Source organism: Tubulanus polymorphus, chromosome 2 (assembly GCF_964204645.1).
Source record: "Tubulanus polymorphus chromosome 2, tnTubPoly1.2, whole genome shotgun sequence".
NCBI classification, from domain to species: Eukaryota; Metazoa; Nemertea; class Palaeonemertea; order Tubulaniformes; family Tubulanidae; genus Tubulanus; species Tubulanus polymorphus.
In genome coordinates this window covers 708,603-729,753 of record NC_134026.1, presented here as the reverse complement: position 1 = coordinate 729,753, position 21,151 = coordinate 708,603, and the positions used below count along the sequence as shown (strand labels likewise).

Genomic DNA, 21,151 nt, shown 5'->3' with positions numbered 1-21,151 from the left:
CCATTTAAACAAAACAGCTCTAATCCAATCCTTCAAGATACATTTAACCATGAATATAACTCTTGTAAGTACAGCTTTTTATTTTATTAACTAAAAAAAATCAAAATATGTGCGCACAATTCTGTTTAAAAAATAAATGAAAAATTCTCATTTTTTCAATAACATATTTCTGAAATCTGCATTACTCATTCTGGATGTGGAAGCAGATGGATTCGATGTCTCTTTATCCGCTTCTGGTTTACGCTGTACTGATCTCGGCATCAACATCAAAGCTGTATGTGCTTTACCACGCCTGAATATAGAATTAGAATACTATTACGGTCCCTACAGATCAGCCATTCCTGGTTGAAAGGAGTGTCGAAGGAGTTTAAAAGGAGAAAATTTCGAGGAAGCGTCTGCATCGCTTGCTTATCCCAGTTGACTCTTAAATCAGAACTTTTCAAGGAATCGTGGAGTCGTAGAGACCTTGACCATTCAATAAATATCCAAAACCTTCTAACTGTCAGATACTTACGTAGCACTTTCTTTCTTGCCTCCTCCTAAACTAGGAGTATATGTTGTAGGTTCAGGTCGACTGTTGAGTGGAGTTTTCCTGTCTGGAGGTTGACTTATTGCTACTGATATTTTGTGGTCCCCAATCATTAATTCATCTGTTTTTAAAACAGCATTCTTAGCTTCGGTCTGAAGAATCAAACATAATGCAATAAGTTTTATACTTAGTCAGCGGCAGATCGAGGATTTTGGTCGGGGGTTTGCAATACAAAGTTGGGAGTCCTAACTCAGAATATTTCTTTTTAATTGGATGCACATTAGTGTATTTTTCAACTGATAAATTGAATAGCACTTTCACTTTGAGAACACCAATAACACAAATCCGTAGGACTTCAGGGGTCCTGGAGCTGGTAACTACTTATATTTGTGTAGGTTTTTGTTGATGTAACATTGGAACTGACTCTTTGATACCTCATCGACATATTCGATGTAAGCTAGTCCTTTCGGGGCTCCACTTCTGTGAGTTACAAGTCTTACATCCTTCACTTCACCATGCTGAAATGAAAACCGTATCAAAACTTGAACAACTTGAGTGAAATATTGTATTGCGAGTCGTATAAATTAGCATAACTTCATACCTGACTGAATATAGTGTGAAGGGCTTCGCGTGTGCAGGTGAACGGAAGATTCTTAACGAACAATTTATTTTTCTCCAAGTTCGTTGAATACTTAAAAGTAAGATTTTCACAAAAGTCATTTATTTGAATCAAACAAAACAGTAGTATAATTAATAACATGTGATTTATTTACCTTGAAAACTTTATTACGTTGAGTTTTCTCTTTACACGGTGATATAAACATCGGTCGACCATCAATCATTTTACGATCCAATTTAAATGCATTTTCTACACCTGCCTAAAATAAGCAACAATTGAATTGAAGATTACTGAAATAAATATTGTTAAATCAGCGAAAAACTGAATTATTACTTACCATAGTTTTAAACTGAACATACGCGAATCCTTTCGATTTTCCTTTGAAATTTTTGACGAGTCTAATTTCCTTTATTTCGCCGCACTGAAAATATTAAAATGAACAGACTATAATCTTTAACGTAAATAGAAGAGTAGAATTCAAAGATTTATACACACCTCACATAAAGCCTGTCGGATCTTTTCTTCATCCACATTATACAATAGATTACTAACGAACACGCTTGTATCATCCATTTCTGTATGGAATTTCACTGGTTCATCTTCTAAAAAACAACCGGAAATATTAAAATATTAAATTCGATTGAAACGAAATGGGAATGTTAGACATGATTGTATTCTACCTTTTAGCTTTTTCTCAGGAGGTTCAGAAACATGATCGGATTGTTTTGATTCAACTGGAGTTGTTCCCTTGAACCCTGGAGGTGGTGGTCCCTTGAAACCTGGTGGTGGAGGACCGAGCGACTTTTGCGGAACCGCAAAACCGTCTTCATCTTTCATTTCTTCGTGCTTTAATGAGAAACATAACAATTATTAATTGTGATTTGAAGATGTGATCAACACATTGTAAAATACTTTACGAATGAATAACTTACTTTGCGTTTCAAACCTGAATCTTGTTCAGTTTTTGGTTGAGTAATTCTACTAGACGACACCTGATCGCTCCATTTTGCTTCTGTTTGCGGTTCTTTCTTTTTGATTTGCTCCGTTTTTTTAAACACTTGTTTTTTATTTGCCGGTGCCTTTTTCTTCTGATTTTTTCGCTGCGTTTCGAATTCAGCCTCTTTCTCCGCTGCGACTGCCCGTCTGTCCGCAATGCGAGCCAGTTGAGCTTCACACTTTTGACTGGCGATGTCAAAGTTTTCTAGAGTTCCTTCTTCTCGTTCATAATTAATGTAAGCTTCGCAAACAAGTTCCGGCCAATCATTTGCTGAATTAATCGCGCGTTGAAACACTTTACGAATGTGTTTGCTGTCTCCATACGCCCTATAATTATAGTGTTTGTTTTCATACAGAGCCATTCCCTTTACACACTGCGATATAACTATCTATTACTAATTCTTCATGAATTTGAAAATTGATGGTCAAGTTTACCAACCTTTCTAGACGAATAAATTCCATCCACATTTCTGCCTTGTTTCCGTTTCCCCTCTGCATGATATCGTTCCATATTTCACGAGATTTGGTCATGTTCTTACAGAATTTAACCTGAAATAATCATGAATTTGGTAAGACATGGGTTTAAGGAACTAAACGATAAAGAATTAAGGTTGAGTTTAGTGAACATACTTCTATAAATGCCCAGTATCTCTGTAAGGAGCAAGTTGGGTCTCCTTCATTACCAAACACTGGAATAAAAGAGTTCCATATTGAAATCATGCGGTTGGAACTATTATCAAAATATTATAAAATTCCATTCCCAAATTCAAATACATACATTGAGTCAAATGATCAATTGCTCTTTCGATAGACAAGTGGAACTGTTCCAATTCCTTCACGTGATCTGTAAATACATCGAATCATCGGATACCAGGTAATGATTCAGATGTGAAAAGATCTATAAAACGATGGTAAGATTACAAACCAGTTGCTTCCCAATCAATTCTTCGTCTCAGGAAATCGATATAAGCCGTCCATACAGACAGATATTCCGCTGCTTGAGTGAAACCGGAATTCAAAGCTGTTTCAATAACATCTGAAATTACAGTTAAATATAATAACAATGAACAAACAGTCATTCCTGGATATACAGGGTCCTTACAGATCAGTCATTCCTGGATTGTTTTCGAGGAGTTTTAAAGGTGAAAATTTCAAATTTTGAGGGAGCGTCTGCATCACTTCCATATCCCAATTACCGGTACTGTAGACTCCTCTAATTCGGTAATGTTTATCTCTGTAAACCCTTTCAGTGGTTTTATCAGAAAATTCTTTATCCTTTACATTATCTAAACTCCCAATTCAGCACAAACAAATCCTAGTCTCACTTGCGTAATGATTTAGGCACAGTCTGCTGTACAAAACTAGACAACAACTTCTAATCGCTTATTTCTCATAATTGAGGGACTTTTGAAGGAGTTTCAGGCGTTTTGCTTGAATTAAAGTTTCAAGCACCTTTAAAAGCAATTTCCGTTTTCAAGGAATCAAGGAGTCGTAGGGACCCTGATAAAAACAACTGTCTATTAGAACTTTGTTCAGTGACAAGATTCTATTGCGGAACTGAATACAGAATTCTAATCATAGATGAATTTTCACGATTTTACCTTTCACGGTATCAATTTTTTGATTGTGTCGTTCCATCGCTCGTATTTTACCGATCCACAGATTAACGGACCACGGACAATTGCGTATAGCACGATCATACACGTTCATTATTACACCAGCAATCTTCAATTTCGTGTCCTGAAAGTTTAATTGTTGAAAGAGAAATATCAATTTCAAAATCGGGCAAATCATTTCACAAAATTTTGTGTACACAATTTATGAGCAACTCTTACCAGATAATTAGTATATCTAATCCAGAGATCAGGAATGAGACAGTTTTCTTGTATAGCCCGTTCATAAATACACTGAATACGCGCTGGGTCACTTTTTTTCTCTTCATGTTCAATATAAGACAGATATTCTTCCAAACACGGTGCTGTGCCATTTTGCTTCAGAAAGAAAAATAACGAAAGTTATTTTTTTCATTTGCGAAATTTTTCTTGGTTGAGATAATTTTTGTTGATTATTTACCAAAGCCTCTTCAAATGGTTGTAAAGCCTGTAATTTTTCGATAGTTCGATCGTAAGTAGTTTTAACGTGTTTATCAATTTGATCGACCCAATCTTTATATTCGCCAAATGTGCTTTTCATTCCTAAAAAATAGATATTGTTTTCTTTTAGAAAACGAGCTGAAGAAAAATAATTGCAGCTCTGAAACTGCAACACTTACCCAGAAGAGGGACCGCTAGTTGACGCTTAAACAAAGCTGTAATTCTTTCAATTTGTAAATCAACTGCTTCTTGTTGTTCTTTAGACTGAAATCCACCCGGCTGCAAAAAATCAACGCAATCATTTATAAATATTCTGAGATAAATGAACATTGGATAGAAATTCAGTCAGGATTGCAGGATTCTTAGAGAATCCAAAATTCCTCGATATTTCCCTGACCCTTGGCCAAAAATTCCCTTATCAAATGAGAAGATATCCTCAGTGGCGGCTGTTTCTCTAAGGATCCTGATCCGTAAGAATCTTTGGATAGGGCATTTCAAACCTGTAAACCTCCTAATATTGCTGTTTCGAATTCTCTGTAAGCTTCCCACAGAACGTGTCCTTTAGAGACGTGTAATCCTGCTGCAGTAAGCGATCTCTCAAAGACTCGTCGGATTTCTTCAATTCCACCTTCCCTCGCCATACCACCAATAGAATACTGTACATATTCCAACCATATAGGAACAGCTACAGCAATATACAAAACCAGAATAAATCTGAATCCAACATTTCATTCGTATGAAATCAAATACGGAAGTTTTAGAATCTTACACAGATAATCTTGAACAGCGTTTTCGAACAATTCGATGATTTCAGAGCGATCTTGATCATCATCGCGGCAAGATATTTCATCTTTCAACCACTGCAACCATAAATCTGTGAAAATAAAATCTCTTTCCATTTATATCACTCCCAGTCGACATTTTCATTAATTCGTTCATCTGTAGGTTCTGTACACAGCCAACAGGGGCTTGTTGTGCGTAGCTAGGGTTAAGAAATCAAGGATTCACTACTAGTTAAAGTACTGGTAAATCCTAGTTAGTTACCTAATCGTTGGTGGTAAGCTTTCTATAATCGGATGGGCTTATACCAACGTAGTTATGTGGTTTGTGAAAATATCCGATCGTGAAACTAAACCACAGTCAGGTTACTGACTATGGTAAATCCCTGATTCTGTACCCTGACCAGCTCTTGACTGGTGACAAGCACTAATGCCGATGGCTGTGCTGTGGCGGGTACTGTAGCCTACCTTCCGCTAGTGGAAAAATCTCTCTCATTGCTTGACGAGCAGATCTCTGTCGGTCCAGGTCACCAGTTTCTCTCAACAATTTTATCAACTCAACATGATTATCATACATGTACGGATTTTCACTTATCTGTAAAAAATAATATGTACATATGTACAGTAGTATTACCGGTTGATGATAGATGGCGCCAGTGTCACATGAAACTTTTAACATCAATTCATGTTAAATTCAGAACTTACTGAGGCTTGTAATTGTTTTATTTTGAGCTCATTTGCTTCCTCTTCATCAGAACTATCACTATCCGAGCTTTCATCCTCGGGTGAAGTCTTTGTAATGTCCATTGGGGTTTCTTCACTCATTTTCGTACAATAAACGAAAGAGAACAGGAGCTAATACTCACTGCAATTACCCATAGACCCATAGACTCGGAGCTAGCCTTAAGCCGGATGGCTCCGAGAGCTGATGAAGGGTCGCGTGGAGCATTTTCGGCGCTTTAGGATTTTGACGTTTTCTATGGAAGACCTCAGACGACATACGAGATAACATACGAGATATGAGATGCAACATACGAGATACGACATATGACATACGAGATACGACTTATTTACAGTACGGGTGTCCGTCCGCTAGCGCCACCGCAGTGTATATTTTTCAACTTTGCCTTTTTCATGAACGCTCGATTAGTATATTCGAGTATGCAAGACGTTTTTATGAGCATGGATTATGTCATAATCCGTTATTTTTATGAACATTGGTTATCATAATCGATTAGCATACTCGCTCGGCGAGCAAGTATGCCGATTATCTAATCCAACCGATATGAGGCCTTTTTATGAACACTCGATTAGTATATTCGAGTATGCAAAACGTTTTTATGAGCATGGATTATGTCATAATCCGTCATTTTTATGAACATTGGTTATCATAATCGATTAGCATACTCAGCATACTCGCTCGGCGAGCAAGTATGCCGATTATCTAATCCAACCGATATGGTGTTCTCGGTAGAAGTCGCTGCTGAGTAGGCCATAATTGAATAATTTCTACCTGGCGTTTTTATCAACCAACATACCCGGTTATGCTAATTGACACTAATCGGCTATATAATCTAAATAGCTAATCTATTTCGATTTTGCTGGTTCATAAAAAGGCGCTCCTCTCGGCGTTGCGGCGTATACCACGACACGTGCGCAGGCAGTGGCGTATACATTAACTATGAATATCAATATGCGAAAAACGTTTCATTTGAAACGAAAAATATTTAAAAATATTCGATCAACCACTCCCGGGGACCGGCTTCTCGCTGTGAGACGTCAGTGGGCCACTCTTAGTGTGAGACACCGATGGTCCGGTGGTTCGAGTTGGCTCCAAATACGGGGCAACAGCCCCTTAATCCACCAAAAACGCCTCAAATTCCATTTTTGAGTGTACAAAAATCCCTCAAAAAGAGTTAGCCATGGCCCCTTCAAATTGGTGGTCATTAAGAATTGCACCTAGTCAAGGGTTTAAACTTCGCGTTCGATCGATGGTTTTCGATGAAGAGTGAAAGATGTATGTATATTACGAATGCCGATGACCAGAGTTTTAAAAAAAGTCCGACACACGCGGAATCTGTTTAGTGTACTATGATTTCAACGAATGAATTGAAACATGGACATGAATTAAAAATACTAAAGATAACATAAATTTATTGAATGAATTATTCATTAAATATCAGAATGGAGTTCCATTGTATCACTCTCAGCTCCTGGCCCTAGTCCAGCTGATTTCGTTTATCACGACGTTATTTGCGACGGGTGCAAACGCACCATACGAGCAACGTTCCGGTGTTCCGCTAATTCCCTGTCTAAAGAAATGTTACTTGATATTTCCATGGATCTCTTAAGAGCTCTTGTGTTTTGCTGAAGACTTATTTATGTGGTTCCTGTACTTTTGTCAATAAACAGTTTTAAAACTGGCCATGATAATTGATAAGAATGATCTTAAATTGGATTCTCCGATTATGAAAGTTATTCAGATTCAGCCATTGGCCCTTTCCATGAAAGATGTCAGAAAAGGAAGATAGCCAAAAAGCCCTCAGAATACACAAGTACCTAAATTGAACAAATTTTCAGGGGAGGACCCCGGACTATGGCTTCAGAAAGACAGTGCCGCATACTGCCCTGACGGTTAGCGAAAACTGGCCAGTCTCGACTCTCAACGGCTGGTCTAGTGGACTCACCAGTCTGCCCCGGTAGCTCGATAGGGATGGAATTTAGCTGGGGATTTCAAACCTTGAGAGAGAGCAAGGGAGTTCTTAATCTGGATACCAGGGCGATGTACGGGTTCCCGGGTTGTTTGGGATTCAAGAACTCAGGCAGGGGTGTCAAACAGCGGAGGAGGGGTACAAGGGGGCCGGGATTTCCGGCTGCGGATTTAGAATTTTGATTTCTGATGCAGAAAAGCCGGCGGTTACGGCGGGCGGTGAACAGTAGTTATTTTTTCTGCAGGCAGTGAGTAACAGGAACCCCGGCTCCTGAACACCTGGCCGTTTTCAGACCAAAGGAAGACAAGAAATAGCATAATATTATGAACTTGAACAGTTTGATATCTTTTTAGTTTTGTGATTTGAAAAACCTTTCGTCGCCCGCGGGAGAGGAACGGCCGGCGCGCCTAGTCCAGGGTGTTCACAGTATGGCCTAATCGTTGTGTCCGGTCCAGGTGTCCATTATCCAAAAGAAATCTATTTCTGGTTTGAATAAAATGTTGACTATGTTGGTTTTCATATAATTGACGATGACTGTACGCGTCACCATGTTAAACGATTTATATGCAGTAAATATTGAAAAAACATACACTGCGGTGGCGCTAGCGGACGGACAACCGTAATGTAAATAAGTCGTATCTCGTATGTCATATGTCGTATCTCGTATGTTGCATCTCATATCTCGTATGTTATATCTCATATCTTGTATGTCGTCTGAGGTCTTCCATAGTTTTCGAAGTTTTCGCTGGGAAAAAGTACCCACAATTTACGCGTCTGATGTTGAATAATGATTGCAAGATGTCAGAGAAGATCGTTACGATATTTCCTCAATCGAGTAATAATTGTCAACCAGGAGTTCATTCGGGAAAGGTAACGATTAATCTCATTCACACCAAACGCGATCCATTATTGACGTTGCGCAATCACCGCATCCCTGCGCAGTGACTCATAATCAGTTAAAAAAAAACTTATTCACATCTCTATATTAGGCGATACATTAATAATGAATTAATTATAGGTGATAGCGATTGATAGTTCATGGAATGTCACAGAGCTGTTAAACAAGGCTAGCGAAAAACTTCAAATTAACGCGCTTCAGATATTTAACTGTCACAGAGGTTTGATAGATGATATCAATTTAATAAGGTTAGATTTTATTCATTGCCGAAGACTTTATCTCTTATCTTTTGTTTGTATATTTGTAACTGTATTTACGATTAAATCTATTCTGTAGAGATGGAGAAATCCTCTATTTCTCCAATGTTGACGATGCTTTCACTGAAAAATGTAAGATTTTTTGTGTCGAAAAAAAGAAAACCTTCCAATTCTGCCGATTCAAAATGATTGATTCTAATGGTCAGAATTGTATGATATTTAGGTACAGTTTTGCCGGAAACGTTGTCGGGTGATTGGGTCGTTTTGAACGTTGGTGGTAAGAAATTCACAACGACTAGAGACACTTTAGTGAATAAAGAACCCGAATCAATGTTAGCTAGGATGTTTGATAATTCTACAGGTGAGAGACACATGTTAAGTAATGGAGCCAATTTACTTTCAGGGTTCTTACAGATCAGGGAAAGTCTGTGAATTGCAGATTAATATGTTCCAGGGAACCTCTTGAAAATCAAGGAAAATCTGACTATTTTCTTGAAAATTAGGAAAAGCCTGGGTATTTGAAGTTTTATTGTTCTTGCTGTTGACAAGTGGCACAAGGAACCTCTTGAAAAAAAAACAGCCCCCACTGAGAATATTTTATGATTTCATCAGATATTTTTTCATCACTTCGTCGCAGAAATATCAGGCATTTTTGGATGCCCCGTTCTATAAGAACCCTGTACTCTTTCAACTCTCAGTTTGTGATTTGAGTTAAACAAATAACTCGAATTTTTTTTATCTAGTCACTTGAATGAACTCCGAGACATTTCATCAAGGAGTTTATCAGTAGAAATAATGTACTATTATCACGTTACAGTTCAGCCGTGGTCTAGTCGAGTTGATAGTGATGGAGCGTATTTGATCGATCGCAGCGCCACCTACTTTGAACCGATTTTAAATTATCTCCGCCACGGAGAACTTATATTGGATAAAAACGTGAATCCGAGCGGTGTTTTAGAGGAGGCCAAGTTTTACGGCATCATGTCATTGATCGATAAAGTGAATGAAATCATAGAAGTAAGTTAATCACATTCCAAAAACACATTTTAGACTTTTAATTTTCTGATATCTTTTGTTTAAGTTATTCATATTTTCGTAAACGAATTACTGTAAATATTTATTGTTTTCACAGTGTGAAAAACCAAAGGATGACATAACACCGATAGAGCGTAGAGAATTTACACTAGCATTGATGTGTACTCCATCGAACTGTGAACTCAGATGTCAGGTATTTATTCTCTCACACCCCCAGCACTGATTGAAATGTGTTATGAGTCTAATGATTGATTTTATTTGATAGGGTTTGAGTTTCCGTGGCGCGAATCTGTCCCGTTTAGATCTGAGGTATATCAACTTCAAGTACGCAAAGATGCAGTCAGTTAATTTCTGTGGCGCGAATCTAGCTTACTGTAACTTTGAAAGGGCCGATCTTTCGAAGGCTAAATTTGATGTACGTAGTATCCTCGTCATGGCTTAGTCAATGTCAGTGCTGATTATAATTTAGACATGTATACCTATTTCAGGGTTCAACTTTGTTAGGAGTGAAATTCATGTGCGCTAATTTAGAAGGAGCTTCGTTGAAGGGTTGCAATTTTGAAGATCCCGCTGGAAGTCGCGCCAGTATGGAAGGTACCGGTATAAATATCTCATTCTACTGAATCATGTAATCATGAAATTGAATAATAATTGTTAATGCGTTCTCTTTAGGTGCAAATCTAAAGTGTGTTAACTTGGAAGGAAGTCATATGGCTGCTGTTAATTTGAGAGTAGCGACTTTAAAGAATGCTAATTTACAGAACTGTGATTTAAGAGCCGCTGTTCTTGCTGGCGCTGACTTAGAGGTTAGTTTTCACTTTATCTTTGAATCAGTATTCTATATTATAATCTTTGATAACAATTTTCTATTTCATTTCGCAGAACTGTGATTTATCTGGTTGTGATCTTCAAGAAGCGAATCTGAGAGGAGCGAATCTGAAAGGAGCCACATTTGAATTGATGTTAAATCCTTTACACATGTCACAGACAATCAGATGATGAAATGTTAGTTGTCTAAAATCAGTGACAATATTACCTGAGTACTACTCTCTTAAAAAACAGCTGTTAAAAGCCACAAGGGGCTCGTATCAGAGTTCTGGATTAGTGTAAAAACAATAATCTATTAATCCACGGTCTACTCTGATGATACTGTAGTTAAAGCCACTGTGTGTTGGTTATTTCTATCTCTTGATAAATCTTTAATCGAACAAAATTTAATTTTGTTTCCATTCACTGGATTATCAATGTCTCCAGGAGAAAGAAAATAATTTTACTTTTCTTACACATTTTTAGAATCCTCTACAATTCAGCTAATAATGTTGTAGTGGGTCACTTTATTCTGTGATTCAATGTAAGTGATATTATGCGTTAATTCCTGCTTGTAAATTTTGAAATGTCTTCCTACAATTCATAAAATGATAATATCTGACACATAGGGATGAGTCAGAACTTTGAGGCTACTGATAGATTAATGTTGTGTTGTGCTTCTTGCTTTTCATGCATCGAATCAATATTCACTATGCATGATAATTCTATTGTTCATATCATTGTTATAAATCATGGTATTGTAATGTTTTTGCATTGTCTTACGACAAATAAATGTAAATTTTTGTATGAAAATCTTAATATTTCATTTTGATTGTGAGGACCCAACCCAATATTGTTTGTTTGGCTTTACGTCGTTTGGAACTTGGTTTTCCAAGACAAACCCTATTGGATTATTCGTTTAATCTCATGACGGGACCACAGCTTTTGAAGTGTTACCCGCACACTCTAAGCAGCCAGCAGGACTCGAACCTACTTGTCACTCGGCACTGACTTGTACTTTCATCACGCAAATCTTGAAAATTTTGAATATTTTACCGTCATTAGGCGCCATCTACACGGGCACCTGCCCCATGACAACATGTAAACAACATGGCCGCCAGGCTAGCTGTTGATTGAAACTTTCACTCTGGACTCATTTATTTACAGCATCAGAAGTAAGCGATCGCGTTCTTTCTTAAAATGCTCATTAGATAGTTTAGAATTTAATCGGTTTTATTCTTTGGTATCGTTATGTACATGTCATTCACTGAGTGTTTCTCGAATCAAATCCCACTGAGTTGAGAATGAGAGAGAGAGAGCTCAGAGAGAGGATCGAGCCAGGGCAGAGTCCAGAGCCACTGCCACCCCACTAGCAGGGTGACCGAGCGCACCACCTAAAAGCGCACCCCTCCCTGTGTCATAATATACACGCGATCGTGGACGACACAGTACTCTAAAGAACAAGAGAGGCTGCTGCTGAGTGTGCTGTCTGCACTTGTAATAATGTGCTTTTCCTTTTTGCAGGTAGTGTATAAGTAAAGTATGGCTGATGTTCAAGTAGCTTCCTCGGGTTCGAGGTCTCTGTACGGATCTCGACCTAACTCGCGTCCGTCTCGTCCGAGTTCTCGAAAAACAGCATCTCGACCGGGGACGGGTGTCACTGGTTCCCGACCGGGTACTGGGCGTCATCTAACTATGATCAGCTCTCCCGCCGTATCGTTGGGGAGTCGACCTGTCAGTCGCTATACCAACGTACCCGACCATCTGAATCCGTTACTTCTGAAAGCCGTCAAAAGGTGGAAGCACTTTCACGAGCAGAAAATGATGGAAAAATTAAAAGAACTTCGAATCGGTAAAAAACATTACACAAAATCGATCAAAGATAAAGCACGACGAATAGCGCGTAAAATACCAGTCGAGATTCTCGCCAAACAATGGTTGAATAAAGACTCATCGACCGTGGAAACAAGAGCGTACCTAGTTGATAAACTGCTACCGGTTTTAGTATTAGGTACAGAGAAATTGTTAATGGAGGTCGATAAGCGTGGATTAGCCGATATCTCCGAACCAGATCCGAACTTTAATCCGATTAATTTCCTGGCGCAGTTTCTCATGAGGAATAACCCGCGTTATAGTAATTTCTGTGAAGCGTCGCCTTACATGAGATCAATGAGAGAAGTGGCTGAAGAATTAAAATCTGATCTATTTGATTACGAGGGAAATAGGTAAGTTATCATACTCCTGATCCTGTGATGGCATTAAGACTCTGCTATGGATACTCGGGATAATGAGGCAGGGGTTTGTACTGTAGTCTTGCACCGGGTTCAAATTCCTGCAGATAGTAAGTTATAGACTTGCAGACGTTTTGTTTATTGCTAAAAAGTGTCAAATCTTCACAAGCTCTGAAAACTAAAAGTTGTCCTAAAAACCACAAAAAAACATTGGTTCAATTCCCTGCAGAGGGAGGGTAGTAAGTTAAGTAAAAACAAAGGTGAACTAGGATAGCAAGTTATAGGCAGGTTTTTTTAATCATATATGAAAGCTAGTGTCAAATCTTCACAAGCTCCGAAAGTTGTCTTTCCGTTTTTCCATTTATTGCCTGATAAGAGGAAATTCATGTTTAAAACATACAATTGTAGACTGGCGAAATTGAAAGCCGATGCTCGAAAGAAACGAGAGGAAAGAGAGATCCAATTGAAAATGAAGGAACTCGAGAAGAAAAGGAAACAGGAAGCTTTGAGACAACAGTTCTTAGAATGGAAAGTTGGACCTGATGGAAGTGTTGAATTATGTCTTGTAAGTCATCATGTTTATAGCATTGAAATAAGCTGTTGAAAGACAGTCTTATATATTCAAAAATATGGTACTGTGTAGTTCCGGGTTAGGCCTAATATGTATTGTACGTTATTTGCATTGCCAGATTCAAAGTGCGTTGAAATCATTCGAAGAAATATTAGCAAAATTACCAGAAGAATTGAGAGAAGCAGCAAAATTTGTCAACGAGCTCGATGAAATTGATGATTCTGGAAGACTCATGTCAATGGATCAGTTCTGTTTGGTAATTAACACATATTTGATTAATTCACCGGATCAATAATCAATTTCTTACATCTTTATAATCAGCTATTATTGACTGTTGTAATATTTCAGTATTTGTCGAAGTATACAGATGAAATGGCTAGCGATATATTTGATCAGTTTATTGATCATTTAAATAAATGCGCCCAGGCATACATCTCAGCATCCGAAAGGGAACATCGTAGACTTATCCTTAATGAAGTCTTCAAAGCTTGTGATAATGGTAGTGTAAGTAGAGTATTTTCTTACATTATCATCCAAATTTCTCTTGGACATTTGCAATTTCATGGCCTGAATTTTACTGATTTTTAGACTGGAGTTCTCGATCGTCACAGAATTCTTATCTTGTTCGAACATTTTTATGATACTGCACAAAAAATGGTTCAAGAATCTTTGCGAAATCCAAGAAGATGTAAGTAGAATATTAAACACAAATGCGATAAACATTTTCAGGATTCATTGTTTAAATCAACAATCTGATTATTTTTTAGGGCCAGTAATTCAGTTGGATGAAGAAGAAAGTGATGCAAGTGATGATGAAGATGTAGATGTAAGATTTATTTGATAAAAATGGTAAATTTCCGTAATTTTGGAATTTATGCACAGATCTATTGATAAATTGCCTTTTCATTTTAGCGGCCAAAGAAAAAGCGTAAGCGTAAGTCATTTTATTGTATGAGCTTGATTTTAGACTGTTAGCCTTGTTCAATGTATTTGTATTCAATGTGGTATTATTTGTGTTAACAGAGATTGAAGTAGAAACAAAAGAAATCCCACAAACTGAAACTATAGAAAGCAGTAAGTACAATGTATTTCCATTTTACTACACCAGAAATATACCACAATCTGTACAGGATGGAAAGTTTTAAGTGGTCGGTGTTTTCAGAAGCTGATGAAAAAAAACCTGAAACCGGTGAAAAAGCTGATGTTGAGAAAGCATCGGAGGAATCGGATACCGTACAAGAGGAAGTTACAGCTACTGATGATAACTCTACACAAGTTGAAGAAACTGAGGCTGTGGTAGAAGAAAGCGAAGTGAAGGAGGAAGAACAGGAAAATCAACAAGAAGAAGAAAGTGTCAAAGAAAATGTTGAGGAGAATAAAGATGAATCGACTGAAGGAAAGGATGATGTGGCCCAGGAAGAAATTGTTGATGAAGAAAAGACAATTGAAGTAGTTCCTGAGGATAATATTCCTGTTGAAAAAGAGAAATCAGTGGAATTTGCTGATCAAAAAGAGGATATTGATGATAAAGTTGAAAAAGCCGATGATGATGGTGCAAAATTAGAAGAACAAACAGAGGAAGCAGGCGAAGAGAAAATCGTTGCAGATGAAAATGCGACTGAAAAAGAGAAGACTAATGAAGATGTGGATGAGAAAGAAGCTGATGAAAGTTTACTAAGAGACAAAACTGAAGCAGGTACAAAATACTGTTTAACTGTGAGCTTCATGTTTCAAATGATGTGGAGTGTTGCGATATATTTGTGTTTGTTTTTCAGAATTACAAGTTGCCGGTGTTGATGTCGCACCACAAAGCGCGCTCCCCGGACGTCAAAGTGCCGTCACTTTTGCCGAAGGAACATCATTTCAGTTACAGAGAGATCGAAGTAAGAAATTGTAGATAAAAGTGAAATATGTACAAATAAATACGATCGTTCTCATTTTACGTATCTCGATTTACAGCAAATATGTCACAAATGTCAAGAAGTCAATCACAAGCTTCAGCCTTCGATGAGAATACGTTGAATACATCACAGTTTGTACAGATTACTGAGACATTCCTCGGTGATTCTCCATTACACGCTGCATTTAACCTTCTTATCAAACTGATAGAAGATGGATACGCTGAAACTGAAGAAGAGAGAATGCGAAGACTCAAAAAGGTCAGTGTTATTCGAACTACAAAAATCTGATCCAGTTGTGAGACGTGCACGCGTAATTATATCATCTGTCTTTTTCTAGGCTCAGAGAGAATTGAAATTATCTCGTAGGAAAGGTCTCGCCGATGGTTTGTTCGAGAAATGGGATAATGACGCTGCTGGTTTCCTGGAACTGGAAGAAGTTGAGGAACTAATGAACAAATATAAAGGTGGCATTGAATCTCAGGCCGTCAAGAAAGGTATGTTATACTAATCAATTATATTTGATATTTTCATTTGGGGGATGTCCTTTTCATCAAAAATAACTCTTGGTTTCTGATTCGCAGGAAAAAAGAAATTGAAGAAAGAATTCAGAATCCACGACAATCATTTGAACAAGAAAGAATTCCGAGCTTTCCTTGAATACGCCTCTGAAGAAATGGCTGGAGGAGATGATGCTTTTGAATTCTTGGTAGAATTCCTGACTTCCAGTATTGAGGTTAGTTTCCGTGCACCAGCCCTTATTTTCCTGTACATATTCATATAATAATGTTGTAAATTATTCCTTTTTTTTAGCGTTCGTACATTGAACGAATTCGTGGTCAAGCTAGAAAGAAATGGCTTCACCAGATTGTAGCCTCTGCACAGACAAGCGGTGCTAGTTTAGAGCCTGTTTATAGACAAGTATTCCAAGCTCTTTACAAGGTAAGTACCGTTTCCAACAATCTCGAAACTAAAACAAACGCATCTTTTATCATATCATACAATGAATTTTGTTTCAGGACGCAGAAACTCACGGCGACAATAAAAAGATTTGCGCCAATATTTCGATGTTAGAACGCAATGATGCTGCACCTGAAAGGGGTCGAATGTTGTTGAGATATGTGGCTGCAACTCCTGAAGATGCTCCGTATGTACTGGGACAATATCTATTTAAAGATATGAAAGGTGTAAGGTAAGTCTGTGTTTTAGATGTTGACATTACTGTTTCAAATTATGTTTGGCATAATTTCGATTTGATCTTTAAATCATATTGCTTGTAGTTTTGCTGCTGTGGAAGGTGGAAAACCAATCCATGTTCCAAGAGTTAACAATCATGGTAATATTATGTTCTGGAATACAGAAAGACCAGAAGAGGTAATAATAGTAATAGACCAATACTCTTGGTACACTCGGTATTCAGGCATTTTATTGAACTTATCTCCAATCTGAACGATTTTTAATTTCAGGATCGTGAAGGTTCTCTGATAGTTATTCCACTGAAAGACAAAAGGAAAAGAGTTTTTGGTTTGTTGAATGTTGATACTGTGAACGATCCTAGAACGAAAGCTATTTTCATCACTCACGAAATACAGTTTTTCCAGGTTAGTCGCTTTAACGAAGATGGATTGATTTATATTTTCGTACGCTTTATTCAATGTGTTCGTCATTTTGTAGGGTGTCGCGAAATCATTCGGCCAAGCTTTCAAACATGTCGACATCAGAAAGAAGATGTTGCGTATTGTAGAAAGTGCTCTTACATGGATAAAACATCGCAGTCCTAGTGTGAATGAGGTGATGTTTTATATGGTTGAACCCGATGGTAAATCAACTGATTACGTGTTGCGTAGAATGACTGTTTCAGACGAGAAAGGAAACACGATACAGTTCGCTAATCCAGAACGACTTGAACGAAAGGATAATCTATTCAGGTATTTGAAATAAGAAGAATATCAATATTTTTTCACTAGACGCAAAGCTTTATTTGATCATAAGAGCCTGTCTTTCAAGACCTGACTATGACTTCTATTTGTGAGTAGATTCAACTCTTCTAAAGAGCTCAACTTGTCCCAAAAATGGCAAAATACGATAATCTCAAAATCAAGATGGTTTCTAGATGTCAAATTACTCTTCATTTTTTAGAAAATACTACAAGATATCAGGTCTGATCTTCTGTCTTTCAAGAAGATAAAATATCTGTTATATTCTCTGATGTGTTGATATTGAAATGTAATATATTTTCATGGGCTGTTTGATATTACAGGACAATAATCAGGTACCCCAGGGTAAATTAAATAGTTGCTACCTGTTCTTGTGTACAAGTACTCTATGTACCGGTACTTGTCAATCATCTGCTTTGCTTTGTTTATGTTACATGTACTTCAAAAAAACTCATAAGTTTTCAAGAATATTTTCAATTCATTTTGTACACTTTATGTTAGATTGGTTTATATTTTTCTAATGAAGTACATCGAACATTTGTTATTCATTTCTTCTTTCAAAATTTGAAGTAGAAAAACATTTTCTTAAAATCTAAATCTTTTAATTTCTCAATTTATGGTCTTTTTTTCAATATACTAGAAAATAACTACCCGGTAGGTTACTTTCAAAGTGCATGGTTTATTTAGGAAATATCTATTCACATTTATAGACGGCATTCCTCGGTTTAAATTGAGCTTTTTCCGTGAAAGATATATAATATTTGTCTAGAATTATTATAATATATCGACTGTACACCAGTATTTGTTTTACATTATCATATTTTTCCCTTTTGTGCATGTTTCATTTTGCTTCTCTTCATTTCGCAACAGATATTCAGTTCTTTCTTTGTTTATATGTTTGTTCCATACCTATTTCTTCATTACATAAATTTCATCTTTCAAACTATCAATGCATTGATTATGCTATTAGATTTCAAATTCATGAAAACCATAGATATTGTTCTTGTGTACCCGATAAGTATGAAATTCACTGTGACTTTGTGTTATGCAAAATTCAATAGAAAAATCCTCCTTGTTATGTCTTGGTGAGAACTAACATTTAATATCCTAACAACTTTTACAGAGATTATTTATTCAAGACCGTAGATAATTCTGAATCCGTATCAGCGCACGCTTATGGACAGCGACATTTAACTTTCCCGTTGAGGGACGATTTGGGCAAAGCTGTCGGAGTCGTAGACATCAGCATCGGAGACATGAAGAAATTACCGGCAGTTGAAAACAAAGAGGTGATGAAAATGTTGAGGTTGTTACAAATGGCACATATGGAAGTGTTAAGAGAAGCAGCTGGACAAGAAGGAACAATATTAGGTATCTTAAAAGAATAAGAATTAATTTCTGATTAGAATATAAGAGTTTCCAATGGATAATATTGCAAAGTCATCCGGGGCATTCACGAAAAAAAATCTTTATATATTTCAGAATCAGATTACTATGGAGATGAAGACAGCGTTGAAGTGTTGTTCGATCGTCTAATGTTGTTAGATCTACGAGAAAATGTATCAAACCTCGACGCTAAAGCCTACGCTGAATTACGTAGTTATCACGATCCGCCGAAAATCATTCACAGCGTCATCAAAGCCGTTCTGACGATATTCTACCCGGAGAAAGCTACTGAGGGAATCTTTGATGACTGGGGCAACTGTAAACAGGTCAGTTTCTTACAATGAAGCAGTGTTCTCTACTTCTATATTTGTATCATGTCATCATTTTGTTTATTTGTAGTTTGTGAACATTGATTTGAGTCATATGGTAATGAGTTATGATCCGACTGAAGAGAAGCGACTCGTAGCAGCTGAACTTGTAGCTAAGCCATTATCAGGTACGTTAACACACAACGCTCTATAAAATCTGACAATCTTCACTCGCAAACATCGCATGATTTCATCTCACATTTCTGCATTCACTTCTTGATAACTTCACTGAATCAAATTTTCCATAATAGACCATTGATTTTGTTTCTGTGTTTCACAACGATAGTGCATGATATTTCTATTCTATCACTAGATGTACCGCATGGAGATGTAGCCAAGCACGGTTCGATCCCAGCTCAGCACTTGTATAACTGGGTGTTCGTTTGTTTGTCACTTATTGAGCACAGTCACAAAATGAGAGAGAATAAAAAACAATCGAATCTGCCTGAAATACCAAATAGTGCTGATGAGCCATGCGAGATAGCTGATGTTCCACCGGGAGCACAAAAAGAAATCACTTCCCTCACAACTTCTACTATTGCCCTATAGGAAACTGTAATAACGTTCTTACATTGGCCCTTCATAGATTATTGTTTCTATAAACGTTAAGTGTGAATGGAATCCGACAGCTCATTGCAGTAGTGAGTGCATCAAAAATTTTGATATACCATATGTAAAATGTATAGGGCCCTAAAGATAGGATTTTGTCTGCGTAAGTCTATTTTGTAAAATTTATGCCATTCTGTACCTTCCATACTTAATGCCTTGATAACTGATATTCCATAGTAAAAATGTGCCTAATTTGATAATTTTTGAGATTACAAATACTTGTAACTTTGTATGATTTTATTTCTACATGTTGGTCTTCCAGTATATTACAGCTATCATAATTGTTATCAAGCCAAAATCAAACCGTCCTGAGGTAAATTTACATATATCTACACGTTTTTTGTTGATTAAATTCCATGTAAAAGATATTTTAAGTATGAATAAAAAAATCTGTTGATTCAAAAAAGACATTCATCTGGTTGAATTCATTCCTTTTTGTCACTTCCTTGAGGAATTATTTATATCAACGATAATCCAGAAATTGTTAAAATATCAGCAGACTTGGATCCGATCTAAAGCTATGAACTGGAAATCTAGAATCCATGAAGACATAACTGACAATTCTATTATGAATAAACATGTATATTATATTGTAAAAAAATATGTATAATATTTACACAAATTATGAATTCACTACAAAATGAAATGCAAGATGGATTTTTCATAATGGATCTGCTGTGACGATTTCAAAGCATGATATCTCCTTCCTGTTTCTCCTTGACCGCATCCTACAAGAAAAGATCATCAAATAGAATAAAAGAGAGGAACTGTAGCTGAACTGGTCCTGGCTAAACAGATTCCTGCTTACCCTAAACTGTTCTTCTAAAAGTGAAACTTCACTGATTAAATCGGTAATCGCATTTTGGAAAGCCTCCTGGGGACTGTAGTCCGGTGATGTCTGTATCCTCAGCACAAACTGATGTTCCAGAGGATGTGGGACTTTATATCCGGCAAATAACACCTGCGGATCTTTTAACAACTGCCTAAAAACCAATAACACATAATTAGCTATTTCTCATTGATATTTCTAGTATTTGATAGTGAAATCTCTAGCTACCTTACCCCCTCAGTGCATTCCCTAAGGTATGATCCTCTTTCTTAATCGTAAATATTGCTGCATTCGGAACCTTCGTATCTTTCTGAATCGTAATTCTGAAAATGTATGTATTGTTTAAAATCGAATCCAACCCTGGCAAGCGAGTAGTAATACCGAAACGCTCCAATCAAACACGTATTTACTCGATATTTTGAACGGAATGATTAAAATGCAAAATATCTTCACTTACTTCTTTTCTCCTTCGAACAATAAAAATGACTCAAAGCTTGGTGGAGCGTTCATTTTAGGTGTATTTTAATGATTTAGATAGATTTTTCCTCAACTCGCTTTCATTTCCGGGTTTCCTATATTTTTACGGTTGGGATGCGGG

At 37.1% G+C, this 21,151-nt stretch overlaps 4 protein-coding genes across 4 annotated transcripts; 2 read left to right on the top strand and 2 right to left on the bottom strand.

Annotated features, from left to right (window-relative positions):
* Positions 1–114: 114 nt before the first annotated feature.
* On the bottom strand, positions 115–5,866 carry LOC141899251 (spliceosome associated factor 3, U4/U6 recycling protein-like). The gene is made up of 21 exons (XM_074785437.1): positions 5,722–5,866; positions 5,485–5,611; positions 5,007–5,111; positions 4,738–4,922; positions 4,417–4,516; positions 4,218–4,339; positions 3,980–4,135; positions 3,746–3,884; positions 3,070–3,180; positions 2,923–2,988; positions 2,775–2,833; positions 2,584–2,693; positions 2,081–2,471; positions 1,829–1,994; positions 1,644–1,750; positions 1,486–1,569; positions 1,303–1,407; positions 1,131–1,220; positions 964–1,047; positions 515–681; positions 115–292 (listed from the first exon to the last, which is right to left on the bottom strand). Exons 1-21 carry the CDS (start codon positions 5,839–5,841, stop codon positions 148–150), a joined length of 2,739 nt encoding a protein of 912 aa, XP_074641538.1. The 5' UTR covers positions 5,842–5,866; the 3' UTR covers positions 115–147.
* A 2,595-nt stretch (positions 5,867–8,461) lies between these two features.
* On the top strand, positions 8,462–11,474 carry LOC141899644 (BTB/POZ domain-containing protein KCTD9-like). Its single transcript, XM_074786068.1, has 10 exons — positions 8,462–8,597; positions 8,746–8,873; positions 8,962–9,014; positions 9,106–9,243; positions 9,700–9,899; positions 10,015–10,110; positions 10,183–10,332; positions 10,406–10,511; positions 10,590–10,723; positions 10,800–11,474. Exons 1-10 carry the CDS (start codon positions 8,505–8,507, stop codon positions 10,914–10,916), a joined length of 1,215 nt encoding a protein of 404 aa, XP_074642169.1. The 5' UTR covers positions 8,462–8,504; the 3' UTR covers positions 10,917–11,474.
* Positions 11,475–11,833: 359 nt separating this feature from the next.
* LOC141899994 (EF-hand calcium-binding domain-containing protein 5-like) lies at positions 11,834–20,072 on the top strand. Its single transcript, XM_074786677.1, has 23 exons — positions 11,834–11,899; positions 12,249–12,949; positions 13,364–13,520; positions 13,645–13,782; positions 13,875–14,030; positions 14,115–14,214; positions 14,294–14,352; positions 14,439–14,460; positions 14,550–14,600; positions 14,689–15,222; positions 15,302–15,409; positions 15,486–15,685; positions 15,765–15,921; positions 16,009–16,160; positions 16,238–16,366; positions 16,444–16,616; positions 16,705–16,798; positions 16,891–17,025; positions 17,099–17,352; positions 18,485–18,732; positions 18,844–19,073; positions 19,147–19,243; positions 19,429–20,072. Exons 2-23 carry the CDS (start codon positions 12,267–12,269, stop codon positions 19,662–19,664), a joined length of 4,113 nt encoding a protein of 1,370 aa, XP_074642778.1. The 5' UTR covers positions 11,834–11,899; positions 12,249–12,266; the 3' UTR covers positions 19,665–20,072.
* A 287-nt stretch (positions 20,073–20,359) lies between these two features.
* Positions 20,360–21,129, bottom strand: LOC141899640 (DNA-directed RNA polymerase II subunit RPB11-like). The gene is made up of 4 exons (XM_074786063.1): positions 21,011–21,129; positions 20,787–20,876; positions 20,533–20,707; positions 20,360–20,452 (listed from the first exon to the last, which is right to left on the bottom strand). Exons 1-4 carry the CDS (start codon positions 21,061–21,063, stop codon positions 20,411–20,413), a joined length of 360 nt encoding a protein of 119 aa, XP_074642164.1. The 5' UTR covers positions 21,064–21,129; the 3' UTR covers positions 20,360–20,410.
* Positions 21,130–21,151: the final 22 nt, after the last annotated feature.

What these genes read in the sequence shown, in the direction of transcription:
- LOC141899251 (XM_074785437.1), bottom strand. Translation starts at nt 5,841, where the DNA reads ATGAGTGAAGAAACCCCAATGGACATTACAAAGACTTCACCCGAGGAT. An exon ending in AAAAATTGATACCGTGAAAG is followed by an intron (nt 3,181 to 3,745) that starts GTAAAATCGTGA and finishes CTGTAATTTCAG; the next exon opens with ATGTTATTGAAACAGCTTTG. An exon ending in ACATCGAATATGTCGATGAG is followed by an intron (nt 682 to 963) that starts GTATCAAAGAGT and finishes TTGATTCTTCAG; the next exon opens with ACCGAAGCTAAGAATGCTGT.
- LOC141899644 (XM_074786068.1), top strand. Translation starts at nt 8,505, where the DNA reads ATGTTGAATAATGATTGCAAGATGTCAGAGAAGATCGTTACGATATTT. An exon ending in CGATGCTTTCACTGAAAAAT is followed by an intron (nt 9,015 to 9,105) that starts GTAAGATTTTTT and finishes TATGATATTTAG; the next exon opens with GTACAGTTTTGCCGGAAACG. An exon ending in AAGTGAATGAAATCATAGAA is followed by an intron (nt 9,900 to 10,014) that starts GTAAGTTAATCA and finishes TTGTTTTCACAG; the next exon opens with TGTGAAAAACCAAAGGATGA.
- LOC141899994 (XM_074786677.1), top strand. Translation starts at nt 12,267, where the DNA reads ATGGCTGATGTTCAAGTAGCTTCCTCGGGTTCGAGGTCTCTGTACGGA. An exon ending in AAGCTTGTGATAATGGTAGT is followed by an intron (nt 14,031 to 14,114) that starts GTAAGTAGAGTA and finishes ACTGATTTTTAG; the next exon opens with ACTGGAGTTCTCGATCGTCA. An exon ending in TATTCCAAGCTCTTTACAAG is followed by an intron (nt 16,367 to 16,443) that starts GTAAGTACCGTT and finishes ATTTTGTTTCAG; the next exon opens with GACGCAGAAACTCACGGCGA.
- LOC141899640 (XM_074786063.1), bottom strand. Translation starts at nt 21,063, where the DNA reads ATGAACGCTCCACCAAGCTTTGAGTCATTTTTATTGTTCGAAGGAGAA. An exon ending in TTGTTCGAAGGAGAAAAGAA is followed by an intron (nt 20,877 to 21,010) that starts GTAAGTGAAGAT and finishes ATACATTTTCAG; the next exon opens with AATTACGATTCAGAAAGATA. An exon ending in TTAGGGAATGCACTGAGGGG is followed by an intron (nt 20,708 to 20,786) that starts GTAAGGTAGCTA and finishes ATTGGTTTTTAG; the next exon opens with GCAGTTGTTAAAAGATCCGC.